This window comes from Neltuma alba, unplaced genomic scaffold (genome assembly GCF_004799145.2).
Source record: "Neltuma alba isolate B1F8T4 unplaced genomic scaffold, ASM479914v2 tig00012014_pilon, whole genome shotgun sequence".
In the NCBI taxonomy this organism is placed as follows: Eukaryota; Viridiplantae; Streptophyta; class Magnoliopsida; order Fabales; family Fabaceae; genus Neltuma; species Neltuma alba.
This window is the reverse complement of record NW_021636585.1, coordinates 762,811-786,617: the sequence shown is the minus strand read 5'-3', so window position 1 is coordinate 786,617 and position 23,807 is coordinate 762,811. Positions and strand designations below refer to the sequence as shown.

The window sequence follows — 23,807 nt, the reverse complement described above, 5'->3', positions numbered from 1 at the left end:
AGGGAAATACATTGTCAGTCTGCCATACGAACTTACCTCACTTAGACAAAATCTTAGGAAACACATCATCAAACTTACCTCTCCATATGTCGCGCCATAACCCGCCTGTCCCTCCAATTCAGCGAGTGCATGGCCTTCTACATGTTTTTTCCCTTTGTTTGTGTCCCTGTTTGACGACATCTTGGGGAAGGAACTTCAAAATTCAAACATTATCTTTGCCTGCATCCATCCAAAATAAAAACCTACATAAAGATTTGTTTCTTCTTAGAAATTACTCTCGAGTCCCATATAACAATATAAACTATCATAAAAATACATTCTCTATCTGATCTCCTGACGTTTTTAATTTAATTACTCGGTAAGTTTTGATGTACAGTTATTAAAATCCTCTACAACAACATCCAAGACGAGAAGAATAAAAATGACTGTTTTAGCGTTGACTTGATGAGTCCTCCTTTTTCCACCTGCTTTGAACAATTTTGTTTTTTTTTTAAAAAAAAAAAAAAGATGTATAATTCTTACAATGCAACTGGACTGAGGGCCCCTAGTTGACAAAAAGTCTCTTAACAAGTTAAGCTGTTAATAACTTAAATCGTGGTTTTCACTACATTTTATACTGAGTCACTGACTTATTGATTTTTTTTTAAACAAAATCAACAAATAGAAAGTGCAAAAGCGAAAAAAAGGCGGAAAAAAACTAATACCTGATCACCTTGATGTGACCACGTGATCCCTATCTAATTCTAACTCACACGTAAGAAAAGCAGGCTGCGAAGAAACTCTGGCAAAACCCAACGGTGCTCCAAGAGCTTCCTTTAATTACCAGATGATCTGCAGCACCATTTGCATCCCTGGCACAAGAAGAAATAATAGCTGACTAACGTATGCTCAGCAGTCAGCATGCATCTCCCTTGTTTCGTCCAGACTTATTATTTATTTTAAAACATATTTTATGAATTTCTTAAAAAATATTTTTTCCCATTATTTATTTCTATGGTCTTGACTTCTTGTTTGTCCCGTTATATATTTTATTCTTTTCTTATAATGGAATAAAAAATAAATTTTAATATAAAAAAATTATGTTTGAAGAAAGTATTTATTTAGACGTGGTTTCGACAGGAAATATTTATTCTTGTATCTAAAATGATGCTTGTTAAAAAAATGTCCTTGCTAATGTGCAGCACCTTCTTCGGCCACCGTTGAGGGGGCGGGCTCATTGTCGAGGAACCCAAGTTGCTATGGGCCCATCTTTCCCGCCAATCCAGTTTGATGCTGAGTTGACTGGCATTGTTTTAAAAAAAAATTGCAGTAAGATCCCATCTAAAGAAATTAAATACAAAAAAAAAATCTTAAAATCATCAAATTATTCTGGAGTCTTAAAAAACCTCATCACAAAAAATTTTATTTATTTAATTACCAAATTGTCTTTTTTTTTTAAGTTTGCATTGACAACTTTTTTTTAAAATTTGCATGGACAACTGAAAAAACATTTCAGGGATTGAGTCAAAGGTGAGTCATACTTAAGAGATTGAGTTACAAGATACTGCACGCACCTTAATCCTATGTCTTAAACTATAGTATTTATTTTAAATAGGTGTATCAACTAATTACTCCTCTAGTCTTATTAATAAGACAGAGAAAATATTTTTCTTAGCTTATTTATAAGGCAATAAGGCACATTATTAAGTTTTTAGCATGAATGTTTTATTTTGTTTTTCATTTATTATAGTACAGTTATTCTTTTTTTGAAAAAACATATATATTAAATAAAGATAAAATTAAAAAAGCCACTATATTCTTAAAGAGAGTTAATACAATTTAAGATTTTTTTTTTTAGTTTGTATAAAATATCACGTAAATAAAACCAGAGGAGTAAGAGTTTGGTGGACGGAATGAATATTTCAATTATAGAGAACCAACAGGCTTTGATGTTAGCAGAAGAAACTATAGGCACTTAAATGTTTGGATGCAGAAAATGATGAGAGGAATGATCAAAATTACCATTTCTAACCTTCGATTTTCCAACCGGCGCTCCGGAATCATCTCCGTTTGACGACATCTTGGAGGAGGAACTTCAAAAACCAGACAATATATTTTCCTGCAAAATCCATCCGCAGTGGAATAACCAACATTGACATTTGATATATTTTGACCTTAAAATATACTCCCTCCGTTTTTTATTATAAAAGACAAATAATCAAATTACGTTGATAAAAAAAACAGTTAAAATTAGTTGAGGACAATTAATGTGTAAAAAGTATAATGTTTTTTCCAACAATACTCCTATTAATAAGGAGAGAGAGAGTATGAGAGAGAACAATTAAATTATTAAAAAAAAGAGAAGTGGGAGGGAGAAAGAGTATGAATAAGAGACAAAATAAATAAAGGTAAAATAGAAAGTCAATACAAAAAACTAGAGACAACTTTTAAGTGTCTCTTATATATGGAAACATGCTATAAGTATCAAATGTCTCTTATAATAAAGAACGGAAAGAGTAATAAAATAATAGTACTAGCCTAATTGTTGGGTTAGTTGGAACATACAACTCACACAATGTCATAATTCATAATGTCCTCGTGACCATTTATTAGTATTCCCTCCGTTCCTTATTATAAGAGACATTTGATGCTTATGGCATGTTCCTATATATAAGAGACACTTGAAAGTTGTCTCTACTTTTTTGTGTTGATTTCCTATTTTACCCATATTTATTGTCTCCAACTCACACTCTCTCTCCTTCCCACTTCTCTTTTTTTTAATAATTTACTATTATTTTCTCTCATGTTCTCTCTCCTTATTAATGAGGGTATTTTTGGAAAAGAAATTATACTTTTTACACATTGATTGTTCTTAACTAATTTTAACTGCTTTTTTGATCAACGTAATTCAGTTATTCGTCTCTTATAATAAGGAACAGAGGGAGTAGTAACTTATTTGATCCGTGGAGTTTTTCATTATTAAATGATCCCTCCCCCCTAAGTAGGTTTATCTTTGTCTCTTTTTTTGCCCCCACTCCGTGTGCGTGTTCCCGCAAGTTTCGTTATCTGATGACAAGCCCATTTTTGAAAGGGATATAACTAGTTCATATGAGCTGTGAAATGAGATGTCTAAATCTAACCATTAATTCCATGCTTTAATGTTTGTTTGAACTCAATATAAATCCGATCATTCTACAAAATTTCATTCTATTTTGAAAAATAATAAAGCCTTCATGTTCTTTCATATGTTTGAGAATTCTGTCCGAATATTTCTTTGATGCTCAAACAAATTGTCAAACTGATGGAAAAGCATTCAATAGGGCTCATGCATGAATAGTAGTATTTCATATGACTGCAAAATATAGTTCAAAAAAAATATTAAATTGATAAAATCTTTCACTTTTGCCCTCATTAAAAAAAAATATGGATATTGGAAAAAAGGTAATATAATACTAGTATATTTTTTCTCACATGTTACCTTTCTCTTTACTTTCACTATATTTCTTCCGTCCCTAATTATAAGATCTCTTTTTTTGAATGGATCTATCCTTTTTATAAGATCCTTTTTAAGTTTGTCTGAACATTTGATACATGTTACCTATTTTAATCCTAATAAGTTCTCATATAATTCTCCCTCTATACATTCTCTTTGTATTTATCTCATTACATATTAATTGCTTTTAACTAATTTTAACTGTTTTCTTAAAAAGCACAATTTGGCCAAAAGGTTTTTATAATTTGGGGTGTTTGGATAGAAGCCAAACCATGGTTTCAGAAGTGTTTTTACGATTTACGAAATAAATATATGGAGGAGTTTGCCTCGTTTTGCGGAAAAGTACTTCTGAAACCATGGTTTTCATATTGCCAAACACCCCTATTATAGACGGACTAGTAATTAATAGAGACAGAATTAAAAATATAATATTAAAAATGGTACAAATAACAAATAAAAAAACCAAAATTCACTGATAACTAATACGCACCAAAGTGGTATAATACATGCCTTAAAATAACCTCATCATGCATAAAAAAACACAAAAGAATTGGTCCATCAAAGAGGGGGAAAAAAATCAAAAAACAACTGAAACATAATTTAAGTGATGCTTTGGTTAAATAAGCGTTAATTATTTAGTTCAGACTCATAAGCAAACAAATTAAATCGTATCCATAAATGGATGGAGTGATGAAGAAACAGCACCTAAAACTAAAATTGATTGATCCTGAAAACTTTCACCTGGGAAACGCTCGAAATCATCAATCAAATACTCGAGATATAATTACATACAAAAATACGAAAACTCATGCACTATTAATATGCACTGTTAATAGGAATAATTCAAAAAATATAAATTTGGGAAAATTAAAATTTTACATTTATGTTCAAATCAAAATAAACTTCTCAGCTAAATTGGAGGAGAGTAAGTCCAAAATTATTACAGGTAATCAAACCTGGACTCATACTCAAGCAAATTAAATTGTATCGACAAGAAGCAGCATCTAAAACTAAAAACTAATCCTGAAAACTTTCACCTGAGAAAAGCCCAGAACCATCATCAAATATCAAATACTCAACATATATAAAAACACGAAAGCCGTATTTTTTTTCCCTTCGTTGAAGACGACCAAAAAAAAACAAAAACTTGATGGTCCAGAACTTATTCACACACGCACCGATCTGATTTACCTAGAAAACTGTTAAATTTACTTAGAAAGATAAGCGATTCAAAGAGAAGACGAAGGACAATTAATTAGGTAGGATCTTAGAGAAGGCATGGTTACCTGGAAGCAGGATTTTTGAAGGGACAGAAGAGTTGAGAAGTAAGCACTGTTGTTTCTTCCTACCCGCCAATGTTAGATATCAGGTTTCATGCTAAACAGAGAATAAAGCCAGAGGAGAAAGGGAAGTAAGCCATAGTGTAGCACTTTGCCGGTGAGGCTACGGCTTTAATTTCTGGAAGCAAGATGAGAATGAAGCGAAAGCGAGATAGCGCTGGTGGCCATGGAGAGGAGATGGACGGAGAATGGCATATTTTTAAGTGAGGGCCACCAATGTCGATTTTCTTGTAAATTAACAAATTATAAGATTTGGTGATTATCCCTCGTTCCAAATTCTAGACATATCCCATCAGTAGTTTTAGTAAATAAACAAAATTAAAAATTTGAATTTATAAAATTAAGGGAAAATTAACATAAAGGACCTAAAAAAAGTTTTATCTATTTGGAAGGATCTTAAAAGTTAAAATTATTTAACAGCATCGAATATCAAAATATAAATTTAAAAAGACCACATTAACTCTCAAAATTTTTGCTCCCACACAACAACACAGTCAAAAAAAAAAAAACTTAGAAGTGAGACCATCCTCCTCCTCATCGCTGCCATTTCCGAAGACAGCAGGAAAGGCCGTTTCGGGGTGAAATCGTCTTTCGCGGGTGGGGTCCCTTATAAAAAGTATTTGGAGAATAAAAATTATGATTTTAAAAATTTTTTTGGGTATATAAAAAGATATTTAGATAAAATTAAAATCATAATTTTAAAAGTGTTTTTATACTATATCAAATAAATATATGAAAAAATTTATCTCGATTTGTAAAACAGTTTTTTTTAAAAAACATTTTTATAGTGCTCAAAGACTCCAAAATAAATATATTAAAAAATTTATCTCAATTTATAAAAAAATATTTTTAAAAAATATTTTTATGGTATCCAAACACTTTTTTTATTATTTCTACACACACCAGAAAATCCTCCCTTCCCACTCTAACTGCTCATAATCCACGTCTAACCCTGAGTCCAGCCCAGTATGCTCGGTGTCGATGGTGGCAGTTCTCATATTCAGTGTAGAAGTCGCGGGTGTGAATGATTCACGTGGGGTCGGTGGGGCTGATGAAAAGCACATGGAGCCCTTGACGGAATGGAGCAAATAGCCAAATACAGAGCCCTGCGTCTAAAAATTAATATTGATGTCAATCATGAAGGTATGATTTCAAGCATTAAAGTATTTATTTCTGCGGCCAAAAAAAAGTATTTATTTCAAGCACTAAGGCATTTTGAGTTGCCTGTTTCTTTTCGCAAAAGTTTGGGGGTAATTTAGTATTCTTAAAATTTATATTTTAATATTTAGTTTTTTAAAAATAATTATAATTTTTAAAATCCTTCTTAGTAAATTTTTTTTAGGTCCTTCTGTCCATTTTTTCCTGAAATTAATTTAATTTTGTACTATGGTGATGAATTTAATGACATAACAAAAATATTAAAATATATATTAACATTGTTTTTTAATTTCGGATAAAGATGTCATGCATGATTAAATAATAATTATAAGTGATATTCATGTTAAAGACAGGACATTTTGATCAAAATAATGAGTCAATACTATAATATTACGATCAACTAATGATTGAATAGATGAAAATTAAATATTAAAACTAGAAAGAAATTTATGTAACATATATTTTGATTTTAAAAGAGGTTTATATGAGTTTTTAAAAATAAAAAGGAGTTGATGTATTTTAATCTTTATTTTATGTAATTTCATAAATAATTACATGTAAGCATAAGATAATTACTTTATGATTTTCATTCAAACAAAAATATTTTAAAAATAATGTCCTTGTCTCTTCATTAATGAAAAACTGGTAAATGACAAATAAATGTAAAGTAATAACAAAATCTAACAAGCCTCACTTCTCATTAAAAGCGCCCCAAATTTTGAATCTGGACCAAGAAACTGAATTTAGATTAGAAATATGTGAGCTGAACTTCTTCTCTTTTTTTTTTTCCAATTAAAAGATAGTTTGATGTTGCAAATGAAGCTCAAATCGCAAAACTGGACTTACATAACTAGTGGCAGCTAATGAAAAGAATTAATTGCTCTTAATGTCATGAATCAAAATATAAATTTTCATTAGAAGACGCATTTGCTAATCAAATCAAAGGATACTTCTTGTGCTTATTGAAAACAAATTGAACTTACATGTTACCAGAGGATGACATTTCACGTGGGAACTTGAAAGGGGCGGGGCAGAGCTGACAATTACTGGACGGAAGGCAATCGTCAATACTATGATGGATGGACAGCTGTAATGCACATAAAAATGAGAAACAGGCCCGCCGCCCCCACCCCTACTAAAGCTGTACGACCGTAATGTTGTTATCTTTCGTACTGAATTGGACGATTTCCGAACCCCATTTCAATTTCAGTCACAGCTCTAGAACCGAAGTAGGAATCATTTGGACAATGAAAAGAAATAAAGAGGACAATAATTAAGCATGTAATTTTCTTCGAATCTATTTGGTTAAAAAAAAAAAAAAAGACACAGGTGCGAACCGTGGCACTTAACAAATGAATAATGAAGGAAGGGAATCTCAATTATTGCTGCACGAAGACAAACAGAAGTATAAAACGCCGAAACATTAACTGGCGCATTGAGTTTTCGTTTCAAGAATTAATTTTACTTTGAAGGCAGTAAATTTTCAGAGTTACATGAGGGAACTGGAAATAAAGTCCCAAGGCTAAATGAAAGTTCTCATAATTTTTCCATAGTAGTGATTGTTTTCGAGGATCATCGTAATTCATAGATTCAATTTACATCAGTATTTATGCGGTTAATAATTCTCTTCCAGGGTGAAATGTTGGTTCTTTTTTTTAAATTTGGGAGAGCCGGATAATGCGCATTATATTTAAAAATGATACATAATTGACTTTTATTTCATCTTATTTTTGTAAATGTAAATTAGGGTAAAAATTAGCTAATATTTAAATTAATTTTTATAAAAAAAATCAGTTTGATAAGATTAAACTTGTTTAGATGATTAATAAAAAAAATAAATACAAATATAAAATTACTAAAAATACGTGAATTTTAGCATATAAAACACACACATGAGGTGATAATTTTAAGAGAATTAAGAGAATTAAAAATAAACTTGACTTGTGCTGGAAATCATGTGGTGAAATACTTTGTTTTATATTAATTTTATTTCGTTCCTTTTATCTTTTTATTTTATTTGTTTCTTTTCTGTTCCTCCATCATACCAGAGAACTGCGAATTTACGCCCAAGGCGCAACGCAAGAAACGGCTGGGCAGCAATTTTCACATCTTCACACATACGGAGACTCTGCTCTGAAGCTTCTTCACCCGGACCTTCGTCAAAAATTGAAATCTTTCAGCGGAACCGACACTCAGATGGTATTTGACAACGTAAAAAAAATACTTTTTCGTAAAATAAGATAAATTTCCTCATATATTTATTTTATAAATTATAAAAATATTTTTAAAATTATGATTTGATATAAACATCCGTTAGGACTGTTTCCAGATAAAAGCAAGCTAGCTTCTCTTCTGCTCATATTACTGGATGGAAGGCCATCCTCAGCACTAAGATGGATGGACAGCTGTAATCCAAAGAAAAATGAGAAGCAGGCCCCCTAGCCTCTACCCCTATTAACGCCGTATGAGCGTAATATTGTAATCTTTCGTACTAAATTGGACGATTTCTGCATCCCATTTCAATTTTATGAGATGTTTGAATAGAAACTAAACCATGATTTTAGAAGTGCTTTTGTAGTTTACAAAGTAAATATGTAAAGAAGTTTGTCTCTTTTTGTAAAAAAGTACTTCTGAAATCATGGTTTGGAAGTTGCCAAACACCTCCTTAGTTTCGATTCTAAACCCGGGTAAAGCCCATCGATCTGCAAAAATATAACAGGTGGATTGAAGAAAATAAAAACCATTTAGAAAACGAGGAAAGAATAAAAAAGATAATAATTAGACGTGTAATTTTCTTTGAATCCATTTGGTAAAAGATGAGGGCAGGTCGGAGCCTGCGTCTGAAAATTTCCAAGCGTTAAAGTATTTTGAGTTGCCTGTTTTTTCACGCAAAAATTTGGGGGTAATTTAGTATTATCAAGTTTATATTTTAATATTTAGTCTTTTTAAATAATCTAATTTTTAAAATCTTTGTTAATAAATATTTTTTTTTCTAGGTCCTTCTGTCCAATTTTTTCTGAAATTAATTAAATTTTGTAATATGGTAATGAATTTAATGGGGTAACAAAAAATATAAAAATATGTATTAACTCGTTTTTTAATTTCCGATAGAGATGTCATGTATGATTAAACAATAATTATAAGTAATTTGGATGTTAAAAAGGGGCATTTTAATCAAAATAATGAGTCAATGCTATATTGCGTGGATAAAGGTTAAATATTAAAACTAGGACAAAGGTTAAATATTAAAACTAGGACAGAATTTATGTAACATATATTTTGATTTTAAAAAAGGTTTATATAAGTTTTCGAAAATAAAAATGGGGTTGATATGTTTTACTCTTTAATTTAAAAAATAATTACTTGTAAGCAAAAGATATTACTTTATGATTTCATTGAAAATATTTTTAAATAATGTCCTTGCCTCTGAATTAATGAAAAACCGGTAAATGACAATAAATGAAAGTGATATCAAAATCTAACAAGTTTCACTTCGCATTAAGAGCGCCCCAATTTTTGAACCGGGACCAAGAAACTGAATTTAGATTGGAAATATGTAAGGTGAACTTTTTGTTTAATTAAAGATAGAAAATAATAGTTTGATGTTACAAATGAAGCTCAAATCGCAAAACTGAACTTACATGACTAATGGCAGGTAATGAAAAGAATTAATTGCTCTCCATGTGAGGAATCAAAGTATAAATTTTCATTAGCAGAAGCATTTGCTAATCAAATCAAAGGATACCTGTTGTGCTTATAAAGAACAAAATAAACTCGCGTTACTGAAGTATGACATTTCACGTGGGAAGTTGAAGGGGGGGGGGGGAGCTAACAATTACTGGACGGAAGGCAATTGTCAGGGCTACGATGGATGGACAGCTGTAATGCAAAGGAAAATGACAAGCAGGCCCCCCAGCCCCTAACCCTACTATGACGTTAATATTGTAATTTTTCGTACAAAATTGGACACTTTCCCAACCCCATTTCAATTTTAGTTCTGATTCTAATTGCTCAATCCGTAAAAAAATATGACAGATCGGATTGAAAAAAATAAAAACCATTTAGGCAACGAGAAAAAAAAATAAAAAAAGATAATAATTGTACGTCTAATTTTCTTTGGATTATTTGATTTTAAAATTTAAAAAAAGGTCAGAGTTGGCAAATGGACAATAGAGGGAGAGAATCTCCATTATTACAGGAGACAAATAGACTATGTCAGAAGGCCAGAAACGTTAACTTCCGCATTGAGTTTTCGTTTCAAGAATTAATTTTACTTCTTTTTTTTTTTGGTGATAAGAATTAATTTTACTTTGACGGCGGTGAAATTTCAAAGTTACGCGAGGGAACTGGAAATAAGGTTCCGACTTCCGAGGCTAAATGAAAAGTTCATAAAATTGTTTTCGATGATCATCGTAGTTGATAAATTCAATTTATCTCAGTATTCATGCGGTTAATAATTCTCTTCCAGTGTGAAATGTTGGTTCTTTTTTTAAATTTGGGAGAGCCGGATAATGCGCATTATATTTAAAAATGATATAAAATTAACTTTTATTTCATCTAATTTTTGTAAATATAAATTAGGGTAAAAATCAGCTAATATTTAAATTGATTTTTATAAAAAAAATCAGTTTGATATGATTAAACTTGTTTAAATTATTAATAAAAATAAATTTAAATATAAAATTACTAAGAAATATGAATTTTAGCAAATAGTACACACATATAAGGTGATAATTTTAAGAGAATTAAAAATAAGCTTAATTTGTGCTAGAAATTATGTGATGAAATACTTTGTTTTATTTTAAATTAGAAGTAAAATAGTTAATGGTGTATTAAATGAAAAGACAAATTTAAAAAGAATTAAAGAGAAATCTATTAAAAAATTGAATTTTATAATAAATAACGAAACAGTACTGATGCATGACATTTCACGTGGGAATTTGAGGGGGTGGGCAGAGCTGACAGTTACTGGATGGAAGGCAATCGTCGGTACTATGATGGATGCAAAGCTGTAATGCAAAGAAAAATGAGAAGCAGGCCCCCAGCCCCCACCCCCACTAAAGCTGTATGACCGTAACGTTGTTATCTTTCGTACTAAATTGGACGATTTCCGAACCCCATTCCAAGTTGAAAGTGTTTGGATGAAATCAAATTATAATTTAAAAAATAACTTTTAAAAGAATGGATATTGAGAAAAATAGATTTTGTGAACAATAAATTTAGTAAAAATAATTCTAAAAAATAAGAGTGTTTAGATAGTTATTCTCAGAAATACTTTTGATATATACAAATTACTAAAAAAAACATAAGCTAATATAATAATTACATAAACAATAGATTTTATGATATATTTTAATTTGAAGGAATAAAATTGTTAATAATATAATTTTTACCAACATAATTAATAATACATAAGATAATATAGTTAATAAATAATTAATATGTGTATATATTTATAAGATATAAGATTAAATATGTTTATAAAAAAATTGAGAGATGTTAAAGTCATATTAATGTTAAAATCTATTCTGACAGGCACAATCATACTCTCTAATTTCAACCAGAAGTAGAATGAATTCACTTCTCTTAAAATCATGGTTTTGGGCTTCAAAACAATGGTTTTAGCCTAAACCATGGTTTTTGGATTATTTCTCTAAAATTAATGCTGTTAAGGCGACATCCCATCCAAACTATGATTTTTGCCTCTCAAATCATGATTTTGAGGACACCCCAGGCCCTTTGTCTCAATTCTAAAGCAGGGTCAAGCCCATCGATCTGCAACAAACATGAGGTCGGATTGAAGAAAATAAAAACCATTTAGAAAACGAGGAAAGAATAAAAAGATAATAATTAGACGTGTAATTTTCTTTGAATTCATTCGGTAAAAAGAGAGGATAGGCCGGAGCCTGCGTCTGAAAATTTCCAAGCATTAAAGTATTTTGAGTTGCTTGTTTTTGTACGCAAAAATTTGGGGGTAATTTAGTATTATCAAGTTTATATTTTAATATTTAGTCTTTTAAATAATCTATTTTTTAAATCTTTGTTAATAAATATTATTTTTTTTTAGGTCCTTCTGTCCAATTTTTTTCTAAAATTAATTAAATTTTGTAATATGGTAATGAATTTAATGGCGTAACCAAAAAAATTAAATATGTGTTAACTCTTTTTTAATTTCAGATAGAGATGTCATGTATGATTACATAATAATTATAAGTAATGTTTATGTTAAAGAGGGGCATTTTAATCAAATAATGAGTCAATGCTATAATACTAGGATCAACTAATAATTGGGTGGATAAAGGTTAAATATTAAAGAAGGTTTATATAAGTTTTCAAAAATAAAAATGGGGTTGATATGTTTTACTCTTTATTTTATCTAATTTCAAAACAATTACTTGTAAGCAAAGATAATTACTTTATGATTTCATTGAAACAAAATATTTTTAAAATAATGTCCTTGTCTCTTAATTAATGAAAAACCGGTAAATGACAAATAAATGAAAGTGATAACAAAATCTAACAAGTTTCACTTCGCATTAAGAGCGCCCCAAATTTTGAGCCTGGACCAAGAAACTGAATTTAGATTGGATATATGTAAGGTGAACTTTTTTTTAAATTAAAAAATAGAAAAAACAGTTTGATGTTGCAATGAAGCTCAAATCGCAAAACTGAACTTGCATGACTAATGGCAGTTAATGAAAAAATTAATTACTCCTCCCAATGTCGCAATCAAAATATAAATTCTCATTAGCAGAAGCATTTGCTAATGAAATCAAAGATATCTGGTGTGCTTATTAAGAACAAAATAAACTCACACGTTACTGAAGTATGACATTTCACGTGGGAAGTTGAGAAGGCGGGGCAGAGCTGACAATTACTAGACGGAAGGCAATCGTCAGGACGATGATTGGTAGACAGCTGTAATGCAGAGAAAAATGAGAAGCAGGCCCCCTAGCCCCTACGTACTAAAGCTGCATGACCGTAATATTGTAATCTTTCGTACTAAACTGGACGATTTCCCAACCCCATTTGGTGTCCGTTCGGATAACGATAAAAATATCTTATAAACACGTTTTATGTAAATTGAAACAAAATTCTTTTCGCGTATTTGTCTCATATTTTATAAATTACTATTAAAAAATTTCTTATAAATTATTCTAAATGGACCCTTCAATTTTAACCCCAACTCTAAAACTGATAATATGGGTTAAACTCATCGATCTGTGCAAAAATGATAGGTTGGATTGTGGAAAATAGTTTAATTGAAGAAAATAGGAACTATTTACTCTTCTGATTCTATTTATAAAACACTTTTAATATATTTTATGCAGACTAAGAAAAATCTTAAAATGCATTAACTCTATGTTAAAATATAACAACTTTTCAGTTTTACCCATATTTAATATATATACTTTTCAAAAAAATAACTACCTATACCATAATAAATGAAGGATAAATAATACATTCATACTAAAAATTTAATAAAATGACTTATATAGGATAAAAAAAAACTTCTCTTTATTTTTATAAATAAGATCAGAGAAATAGATAACAAGAAAAAAATAAAAAAAATAATTGAACGGGTAATTTCTTTTGCATCTATTTGGTTAAAAAGAAAAACAAGTCAGAATCATGACACTTGACAAATGAGGGAGGGAATCTCAATTATTGCAGTGGACAAATAGACTAGCGAAAATTATAATTAAAAATCCTAAAATTTAAAAACGCAGATAAAACCTTATAACAACTTCATTACGAGTTTTAACAGTAATAATATTAACTGGCGCATGGAGTTTTCGTTTCAAGAATTAATTTTACTTTCGAGGGAAGTAAAATTTCACAGTCACACGAGGGAAGTGGAAATAAAGTCCGGAGGCTAAATGAAAGTTCCCATAATTTTTTCATAGTAGGGATTGTTTTCGATGATCATCGTAATTCATAAATTCAATTTACATCAGTATTCACGCAGCTAATAATTCTCTTCCAGTGTGAAATGTTGGTTCTTTTTTAAAATTTGGGAGAGCCGGATAATGCGCATTATATTTAAAATGATATAAAATTAATTTTTATTTCATCTAATTTTTATAAATATAAATTAGGGTAAAAATAAATTAATATTTAAATTTTTTTATTAAAAAAGAATCAGTTTGATAAGATTAACTTGTGATTAATAAAAAATAAATTTAAATATAAAATTACTAAAAAAACATGAATTTTAGTATATAATACACACACATAAGGTGATAATTTTAAGAGAATTACGAGAATTAAAAATAAAATTAATTTGTGCTAGAAATCATGTGGTGAAATACTTTGTTTTATCTTAATTTTATTTCATTCCTTTTATTTTTTTATTTTATTTGTTTCTTTTTTCTTTTTTCTTTTTTTCCCCTCCATCATGCTAGAGAATTGTGAATTTACACCCAAGGCGCGGCACAAGAAACACTTGGGTAGCAATTTTCACATCTCACACCTAAGGAGGCTCTCCTCTGAAGCTTCTTCATCCAGACCTTCACCAAAAATTGAAATCTTTCATCGGAATCAACACTCAGACCGTCTCGAGAAAAAAGCAAGCTAGCTTCTCTTCTGCTCATGTTCTGGGTAAGCACAAGTCTCATCACTACATTTTCTGATTTTTAATTAATTTCTCTTCTTAGTTGTGGTAATTATTTGACGTTGAGGCAGCTTTATATTCTGATTCTTACAGTCAAGCAGTGGTTATCTTCTTGCAGAAAATGTCAAGTTCATGACTTAACTCAGTAGACTTTTACTTTGATGCTTAATTCTGCTTATCAGGAAAAAGATAAAATTAACAAGACTGAACTATAAAAGGAACAGCATTTAAGTTTGGGATTTTATTCTTCTTTAACGCACAATGATCCATATGACATTACAGCATTTACTTATTTATTTGAAGAATTGATATTTGAATTTCCACACAGCTTCATTTTGTTTTCCCTATACATATTGGGATCCTCTGTCGGTCATCATGTTCTGGGTAAGTATGAGCCATCACTTATTCTTGTTCCATAATTTCTCTTATGAGCTGTTATAATAGTCAATATATAGACATAGTTCTGAATCTTGCAACCAGAGCAACGGTTGTTGAAAAAAAATGTCAAGTTCATGACTTCAGCTCAGGAAAGTTCAAGTACTTGAAGCCGCTTCTGATAGAAAAAGCTAAGAAGGGAAAGAAGACTAAAATAATGGAATTCTTGATTACTGGTAAGTGATTTCTGCTTCTTAAAGATATGTATATAGACAAACACACAAACAAAATGAGCTAATTTCGTTATTCTGATTTCATCTGAGTCAAAAGTACTCATATACGTGATTGCTTCTTCTGATTTGACTAGACTGTCTCCTTTGAAGTATAGATCTCCTCCAAGAGCTTTCATGGGGATCAAGAATCGGACCTTCGCCGTCTCAGTGTGCGTAAGCCATCACTCCTTTTCAATTAATTTCTCTTTCGCGTTTAATAATTTTGATGTTGAAAGAGCTTTAGTTTATATGTTGATGCTAGCTTGATACTGGGTTTTAATTTGCAGCAAAAAATGAATGTCAAGTAGATGCTTTTACTCAGGAGATTACTTGGAGCTAGCTGCTGAGTACGTGATTTGAATCAGTGAGGGATCCCTTTAACATACATATCCTTTTAGTTGTAAGATATCAATATCACCCTAAAGTGTAGCTGCCGTTTCCAACTAACCACGGCCAAATTATTAAACTTTACTCTATTTTTTTATTCCATATTATGAAAAGAATAAAATACATAAAAGGACAAATAATAAGTCACGAACATAGAAAAAATAATGAAAATTTTATTTTTTTAAAACATTCATGAAATATATTTTTAAAGGATTAATAAGTCTATTTATAAAATTTAGAGTAACATACACTAACCACCATTCTATATTAAATTATACAAAAATCTCCAACCTATTTTTTTAAAAATCTTCATTAAATTAAAATGTATGTTATACAAATTTTCTATATAATTGAGAATCCATTTCCATCCGCCCCCATTCTACATAATTTTTCATCTAAACTTATTTCTTTAGGTTTCTCTTAAATGCCTAAAAACATATTCCAAACACATTTTTTTTATCGCATCGCATGAATGATATAAGTTGGATTGTTTTAGAGATTACATAAATCATTTAAATTTATAATTTGAATTTTTTAAGTACATTTGTTTGCCACAAACACTTATAAACAAACTTGTCAAGTATATATCACAATTAAGCAGAAATTTGATTAAATTTTTTTTACCTACATTAACTAAATTAGTTGAACTTCTATTCTACTATGATAAAAATAAATAATTATTTTCAAAATAAAATAAAATTAAAAAAATGGAAAATATTAAATTCATCAAAATAATTTTGAGATAACAAGAAAATTAGTTTAATTAATTATTTGTAAAAAATGTATATTGGCTTTTTAAATTATCCTCTTAACAGTATGCATGGGAACTACCCTCTAGTAGGAACCTCTTACAATCAATAGGAATAGAAACAAGTTAGATTGATGTCTTACATAATTAGTTCTTGTATAAGAAAAGAAGGTAGTAAATATTTATTAAGGGTTTTCCTCAATTGTATTAACTGGTTCCCAATTATCACAAGGTTTTTTTTTTGAATTTTTGAAACAATTAATGATTTATTTTTCTTGCGCTTGGGATCAAGGATGAAATCAAGGACCCTTTTCCAGAAAGTTCGGCTTTCAGTGGCAACACAAAAAAGTCACCGTTAAAAATGTGATTTTTATCGGCAACAATTATAGTTGCTACTGAAAGTCACACATTTAGCTAAGGGTCCTGTCCCAGTCCCGGCAATTGATACGGGATAAACTGGGACGAGACAAAAAATAGGATAATGACGGGACATAAGACGGGTTTGTCCAGTCCGGTAGTAATTTTTTTATTTTTTATTTTATTATAATTATTAAATGTTAACAAAATGTTTAAGGCGTGTGTAATACAAAATGTTTATATTTCTAGTTTTTAGCACATTCGTAGTTAAATGTTTATTATTTATTTAGAGTTTTTATATTTGCTTATGATTTTTGGAATGATAAAAATAAATTTTAGAGTTATTATGTATCGGTTATTATTTATTTGGACTTTTTATTTAAAGTGGCTAAGCCCAATAAAATAGGAAAGAAAACAAAAAAAATGCTTTTAGAAGGGCTAAGCCCAAAGAACTAAAACTAGAAAAAAAAACAAAAATCCATTACAATAGTCCAACTAGAAGGCCAAAAAAAAAAAAGCTAAACAGGATGTCCTGGTCTAATCGTGTCCTGACCGGAACAGGGATAGCACCAAGATGAGATGAGACACAGGACAGATTTTCTATCCTGTCCCTGTTTATTGAAGTGGGACCGGAATGAGCTTGTCTTGATCCCATCCTGTTCGGTGAGCAACCCTGCATTTAATAGTCGTCACTAAAAGTTAGAATTCTAAAGAGTTGCCACTAAAAGTGACAACTTTCAACGGCAAAGTGGGACTTTTCGCAGCAATTGTTGAAAGTCATACTTTAGTGATGACTTTATTGTTGCCGACGATTCTTTAGAGTTGTCGCAAATCGTCACCAAATGTCTTTTTTTTTTTTTAGTGAGGAAAAGGTTAGATGGATATCACTGAAGGATAAATAAAATGCTAAATAGTGCACAACAAGATTATACTAGTTTGGTCCACCCGGCTCTCAGATCGCATAAAAGTTTCCACTAGGTTTCTAAGATTTAACAAGCTCTTTCTAAAAATACACTTTCCAAAAATTTTAGGCAAATCCAAAAAAGGTTTTCTTGTACATTCATCATAAAAGATTTCTAGATCCCAATATACCCAATGCCAGATAGCCGCCAAAAAGCACAAGTCGGAAAACACAATATGTGCCTTGGCCACAACTTCGTAAAGCAATGAATATGAATATTAATGCAATAGAGTGGTAACTCAAGTTTGTTAACCTTCAATAAGTATCCATCATACTCAAAGCTTTGTTTTCATTGGAAATAGAACTACTAGGTTGGTAGCTTGTATCCATTGAGTTGCATTCCATGCTTCTGATAAAGTGCTAAACAACATCATTTTTCCATTGCGTCCTTAAACTTGTGATAATCTTACTTCAATCATGTTATTAGTGCTTCATAAACTCATTACATAATGGAACAAGAATAGCTTGAGGTATATTGAGTCCTTTTGATAAGAAGCAATAATTGAAATTTGATAGTTAAGAAATTGATAAGCTTACTCAAGTAGAGTAAGAAGCTGAAGAAAAAGATAATACTCGAGTGAGTGGTTACTCAGGTAGATGTTTACTCGCTCATATACTCAAAAAGATGTAGAAGAAAGCTCAAAGAAATCAGACTAATAAAGTTTTTATTCAAGTAGATGCTTGGGAAAAGAAACCAGTTAAAGCAACTTTACTTGAGTGTCTTATTGAGAAGAGGAATACTTGAGAAAGCTATCAAATAAGGAGTAGAAGATATCATGATTATACTTATATTACAAAATATACTTATATTATAAATTAAAATATATTCAAATGAGTTAATTTGGAGATTATGAAAAATACTTAGGTCAGCTTTCTCATATCTCTTATGTCAATTTTTCCAATCACGCATCATCATGTGTTGACTCTTCGAATAATTCAAGTTTTCTCATGAGTTCAAATTGTGTTACTTATGAAGTGCATATTTGTTGCAGCTTGTTATTCATTTAGGGAGGTCAGATCTTGAGACTTAAGGAGACAATCTTTCCTCAAGCATATCAGGTTAGAATACAGACATTCTATGTCATGATCAAGTTTAATAATTCCAAACAAACAAACAAACTATTATTTCATTTGATATTATAATTATAGTTATTTCGTACAAATATTTTTTAAGAGTAAAATACTCTAATCCCTCTTACATTTTGCCTTAATTACATGACCTCTCCTCTATTTTAAAACCATATACTTAATTCCAAATTGTTAACTCCATTAATAATATTTTAAAAAATATTTGAATAAATTTATTTACTAATCTACCTTTTAATCATATTAGATCCCTAATTTTGGCTAAAACTATTTTGACGAATTTAAGATCCTTTTTTTTTCTTTAATTTTTTTTTTCGAAATAGTTATTTATTTATTTTAATCATATTGGGATAAAAGTTTGAGTAATTTAATTCACTTAGATATAAAATTTTGATTAAAAATATATATTTGACTAAATATGTTCATAAATAGAGCAAAAATGTATTTAAAAATTTATATGATTATATGATCTCTCAAACTTATATCATTTATACTATATGATAAAAAAATGCACATTTGAAATATGTTTTAACCATTTAAAAAGAACCTAAAGAAGTAAATTTCAACAAATGTGAAGAAAAATTAAAATTATAAAAATTTTATAATATACATAAAATTAATAAATTTTATAACATATTAGAAAGTTTGAAAGTATATTATTAGAATCATTTCTATGTTGTATAAAAATTATATTTGGAAATGTTTAAGTGAGAGGGGTATTTTGGTCAAGACAATGTTAAAAAGTTAAATTTAACGTCAGCTTAGGTGAATGAAAATGGATTTTAATTATATAAGTGAGATTTGGCTATCCTACATTTTAATTTCAAAAGAGATTCATATATGTTTTCAAAATAGATAAAATGTTTTGTAATTTAGATAAAATAGGAACGTTGTTTCAGTATATTTTACTCTTTTTTTAAATTGAGCAAATAATATTGTTTTGCCTGAAGAAACATTAACTCCACCAAAATAAATTCAATCAGGCAACTTGCTTCAAACAAAAAGGTGTGATTATTGCGTGTTGAATCACTTTTAAGAAACAATAATAATACCTAGTAAGTTAAGATTCGAACACATTTGTAGGATAAAACGTGAACAAGGTGATGATTCAAGCAGTCAGCTAATAAAAGATGCACGATTGATGTCTTAACAAGATAGTTTTAAAGCATTTTAAAATGAGTGATTCTAGCTATCAAAATTGTTTCATTAATATATAATAGTCTCAGCTAACATTTCCTGAACTGTTTCCCCCCAGGTTTTTGAGGTTCCTCAATGACTGTGGTCGCAGAAGGCGCGTTAATTACCGCGTTTGCAACTACAGTGGGGCACCTGCTGTGAATTTTGGGCTACAACAATTAAAGTCCAAACTTGAAGACGCTTCGCTTGCTGGGAGGCATAAAGCGCTAAATGATGTATTGGGGTGGCTGCTTGCTTTAAAAGCGGACAAAGACGATGAAGTTTCGACCAATATATAGAAAGACACGTCTAAAGTTTATCAGCACTGGACGGAGCACGTATCACATGTTGAGAAACGCGTGGCTTCCTTGAATCAAGAATATGATAAAGTGAGGAAAAAGAAGCTGAGATATCTCAGTTGTGCATATCTCGGAGAGAAGATCAAAACGGCACTCAAAGACGTAATCGAAATTCTTGACAAATGTCCAAATGAGATTTTTGCTAAGGGGCCAAAGCGGGTCATTAAGGAGCCTGGTGTTTCATCAATTGCTGAGTATTCGACTCTTCAGAATGCCTTCCAAAAGATTCTGACGCTGCTACAAAATGATGGAGTAAAATGCGTGGCACTTCATGGACAAAAAGGGGTGGGGAAAACAACAATAATACAAAACATAAATAACCACTTTTATGATAACGATAACAAAGTGTTTGATATTGTGATTTTCATCAAATTGCCATCTGATAAGAAGACTGGAGACCTTCACATTCTGCAGAAAATTACAGATCGAATAAAGGTGAATAAAGAAGATGACAAACATGAAGTTGACGAAGGTACAGTTGCTCAAAACATACAGAGTGTGCTTGAGGACAAAAGATATTTGTTAATTTTAGATGGTGTAAGGAGCCCACCTGATGGGATTTGGGAAAAGTTGGATATTTCAGCACACAAAAAAAGTGGTAAGATGGTAATAACCACTTATTTTCCTCTTGCTTTGAGTTCAAAACATGTTGACAGTAAAGTCGTTCTCGAAAGGTTGCCCCCTGAAGAAGCACAAGCTATGTTTCAAAACATTTATGGGGAGGCTTTACCACCACACGCTGAACAGCTATGTGATAGGTTCTGTTGTTGTCTTCCCCTCCTCATAGCTCCTATAGCAAAGTCTTTTGTATATCAGGAGTCTCCCCCTGATTGGGAGAGGGTTTTGAAAGAATGCACGCCTTGGCCTCAAATTGAAGTTGATGGTTTAGAAGAGTTATACTCAATCTTGCAAATTTGCTATCAACAGTTGGGTGATCCTAGTGCACAAAAATGCTTTCTTTATGCTTCACTATATCCTGCAAACAGTAAGATAAGCACAAATTACTTTTTGGAGTGTTGTATAGCTCAGGGCTTTCTTAGTGATGTTGTTGCGGATACTAAGTACAGTGAAATTCGCGGCCAAGGTATTAAAAAATTGAAGCAGCTTGTTAAAGCGGCATTTTTGGAGGAAGGGGAACAAATGAGGTATGTAAAAATGAATGATATCTATAGGCAACTTGCCTTGCGTATATCATTCAATTATTCAGATTCGGAATCTAAAATGTACGTTGATAATGGGGAACATAGGGAGACCTCTGGATCAGCATCACGGCAGGATGCCAAATGGGTTTCTATGATTGGCAGTAAAAGGGATAGTCTACCCGCAAACCAAAGTTATAGGAGTCTTCAGACACTGTTGCTACAAAAGAATCTGGAATTGGTTCAAATCCCATTAAATGTTTTTCAGAGCATGGGCAGTCTTCTTGTGTTAAACTTGTATCGTACTAAAATAAGTGAGTTGCCATCTTTGTCAGGGTTAACCAATCTTAAGGTGTTCTATATAAATCGTTGTTCAGGCTTAAAAATATTTCCAAATCAGATCAAACCACTTAAACATCTTGAGGTATTTGACATTCGAGATACCAAGGTAGATTTTGTGCCACCCTTGAACAGTTTGCGGTGCCTGAGAATCTCATACATTGAAAGCAGTAATTGTCTTGGACTTTCAAAGCTTCACGGATTAGAAGAATTGACCGTTGAAGTGACATCCCTAGAGCGATGGTGTGAGGATGCTAAAAATATTATATCACAGGTTGCTTCTTTGAAAAACTTAACTTTCAAATGCAACTTCCCCTTTTCAGAAATTACCCTTACAAAATTGCTAGGGACCAACGAGGCTCGCATTGATTGGGTGAGGGCTTTGATTAATTGTAAGCCTCCGCCTCAAGTTGGAGTTCGTGGTTTATCCCCTACTAAAGCCAGGGAGATGTTTCAAGACATTGTTAAAGTTAAACAGGTATGTAAGAGCTTCTGCTCTCGTCTTCCCCTTCATATAGATTCTATATTGCAACGCTTTTTATATGAAGAGTCCTCCCACTAATTGGGAGAGGGCTTTAATTTGAAAGCATGGAAGTGCTCCAAGTAATGTGACGCTCCTCTCTTTTCGATTTTTTCAAAAATTCTTTCTGTATTATATGATAGGATTTCAGATGTATAAAATGATTGGCGTCAATCAAGTAGCCAAAGTATCTGATATCATTTTAATGCATTATGGTTTTGAAGGCCTTGCCACGAGACGGGGAGAGTTCGTCAAATCTACCAATAACGTCATCTGCAAACCGGTGGGTAACTAATCGAAAAAGACAACCGTCTCTAGTTGTTGACGGCTGAGCTAATACCTTCTTGTTGGGATTATATTTTACATTTACATATTTGAGTGTTTTTTTGTGGTTGTTGGAATTTAAAGGAGTCATTAATCTTCTTATCCATTTTATATTTATCACATTTTAAACATATAGGCTCTTTTTTTTTTTCAATTTTCAAAATAGATTTTTTTTTGGAAATGAAAAAGCATGTTTAAAAATGTGCTTTCAGTTATGTGTTCGGAAAGAAAAAAGCTAAATTTATTTCAAAAAAAATCAGAACATATTTTCATTTTGTATTACTTTTTGTTCTACAAATTAGGACGGGTAGATTCCATTGTAGTTTCATGAATAACAATTATGCTTGTTAGTATTTTTGTGAGTGCTTTTTTTTTTGGTTAGTTTTCGTGTATTAGAATATTATGTTAGTATTTGCTTTTTGGTTTTTTTCGGCTTTGACTGTTAGTGTGCGTAAATGATATTTTAATGTTTTGTATTAATAAAATGTATTTTTTCTCAAAAGAAAATAAAAATTGTGCTAATCAAAGCAAACTATTGTTTCACTCTTCATTTTACCATTATATATATGTTTTTCAATTCCAAAAAAAAATTAAATATTTTTGCTCCCGAGGCTTGTTCTGAAAAATTTGTCTTCAATTATTCTATTATTTTGATGTTTGCTTATCTCATTGGCACTATCACTCTTTTTGGTTCTGTTGTTTTCGCCTCAGCTGAGTTGAGGGTTTTGGTCTTTTGGAGGCTACATTTTCATTTGCTGTGAAGTTTGACAATGATTTGTATCTTGTAGGGCGGGCGGACTTGCTACAACTCTGCGTAACTTGTCTCTTGGAAGTGATGTTAAGGCATGAAGAAGCACTGGAATGACTGATGTTGGTTTCGATTTGTGTCGTACTAATAATAGCTGTGGGATTGTCTAATAATGTTGCTGGTTAATTGGGTTTGAAGTGCTTTATTTTCTTTTGTTTCATTTGTATTTTTTTTTCAGCTTCAAAGACGTTATAGTAGAATTTGTGTGTTTTTCTTTGTTGAATTTGGATATTGATGTCCGCAGTTTGCTTTTGATGTTAGTAGTATTGACTTGATTTTGGTTGAGTATCATTTTCAATGCATGGAAAATGATCAAATCTTACAAATTGAATAAGAAGTAATGATTAGGAAAAAAATCACGTAGTGAAATTA

General features: G+C 30.8%; 1 protein-coding gene and 1 long non-coding RNA gene across 2 annotated transcripts; one reads left to right on the top strand and one right to left on the bottom strand.

Annotated features, from left to right (window-relative positions):
- Positions 1–158: 158 nt before the first annotated feature.
- On the bottom strand, positions 159–4,852 carry LOC114721185 (uncharacterized). The gene is made up of 3 exons (XR_003738034.1): positions 4,759–4,852; positions 2,002–2,098; positions 159–219 (listed from the first exon to the last, which is right to left on the bottom strand). It is a non-coding gene; the product is annotated as an uncharacterized LOC114721185 (long non-coding RNA).
- A 6,034-nt stretch (positions 4,853–10,886) lies between these two features.
- LOC114721177 (probable disease resistance protein At1g15890) lies at positions 10,887–23,476 on the top strand. Its single transcript, XM_028906997.1, has 5 exons — positions 10,887–10,981; positions 20,026–20,182; positions 20,270–22,261; positions 22,528–22,586; positions 23,416–23,476. The coding sequence occupies exons 1-5, from the start codon at positions 10,887–10,889 to the stop codon at positions 23,474–23,476; spliced, it is 2,364 nt and encodes a 787-aa protein (XP_028762830.1).
- The last annotated feature ends 331 nt before the right edge of the window (positions 23,477–23,807 follow it).

Excerpts from the sequence above, each read along its gene's own strand:
- LOC114721177 (XM_028906997.1), top strand. The coding sequence starts at position 10,887 with ATGCATGACATTTCACGTGGGAATTTGAGGGGGTGGGCAGAGCTGACA. Across the intron at positions 10,982-20,025 it reads ACTATGATGGATGCAAAGCT|GTTTTTGAGGTTCCTCAATG; the intron begins GTAATGCAAAGA and ends GTTTCCCCCCAG. Across the intron at positions 20,183-20,269 it reads GGCATAAAGCGCTAAATGAT|CACTGGACGGAGCACGTATC; the intron begins GTATTGGGGTGG and ends AAAGTTTATCAG.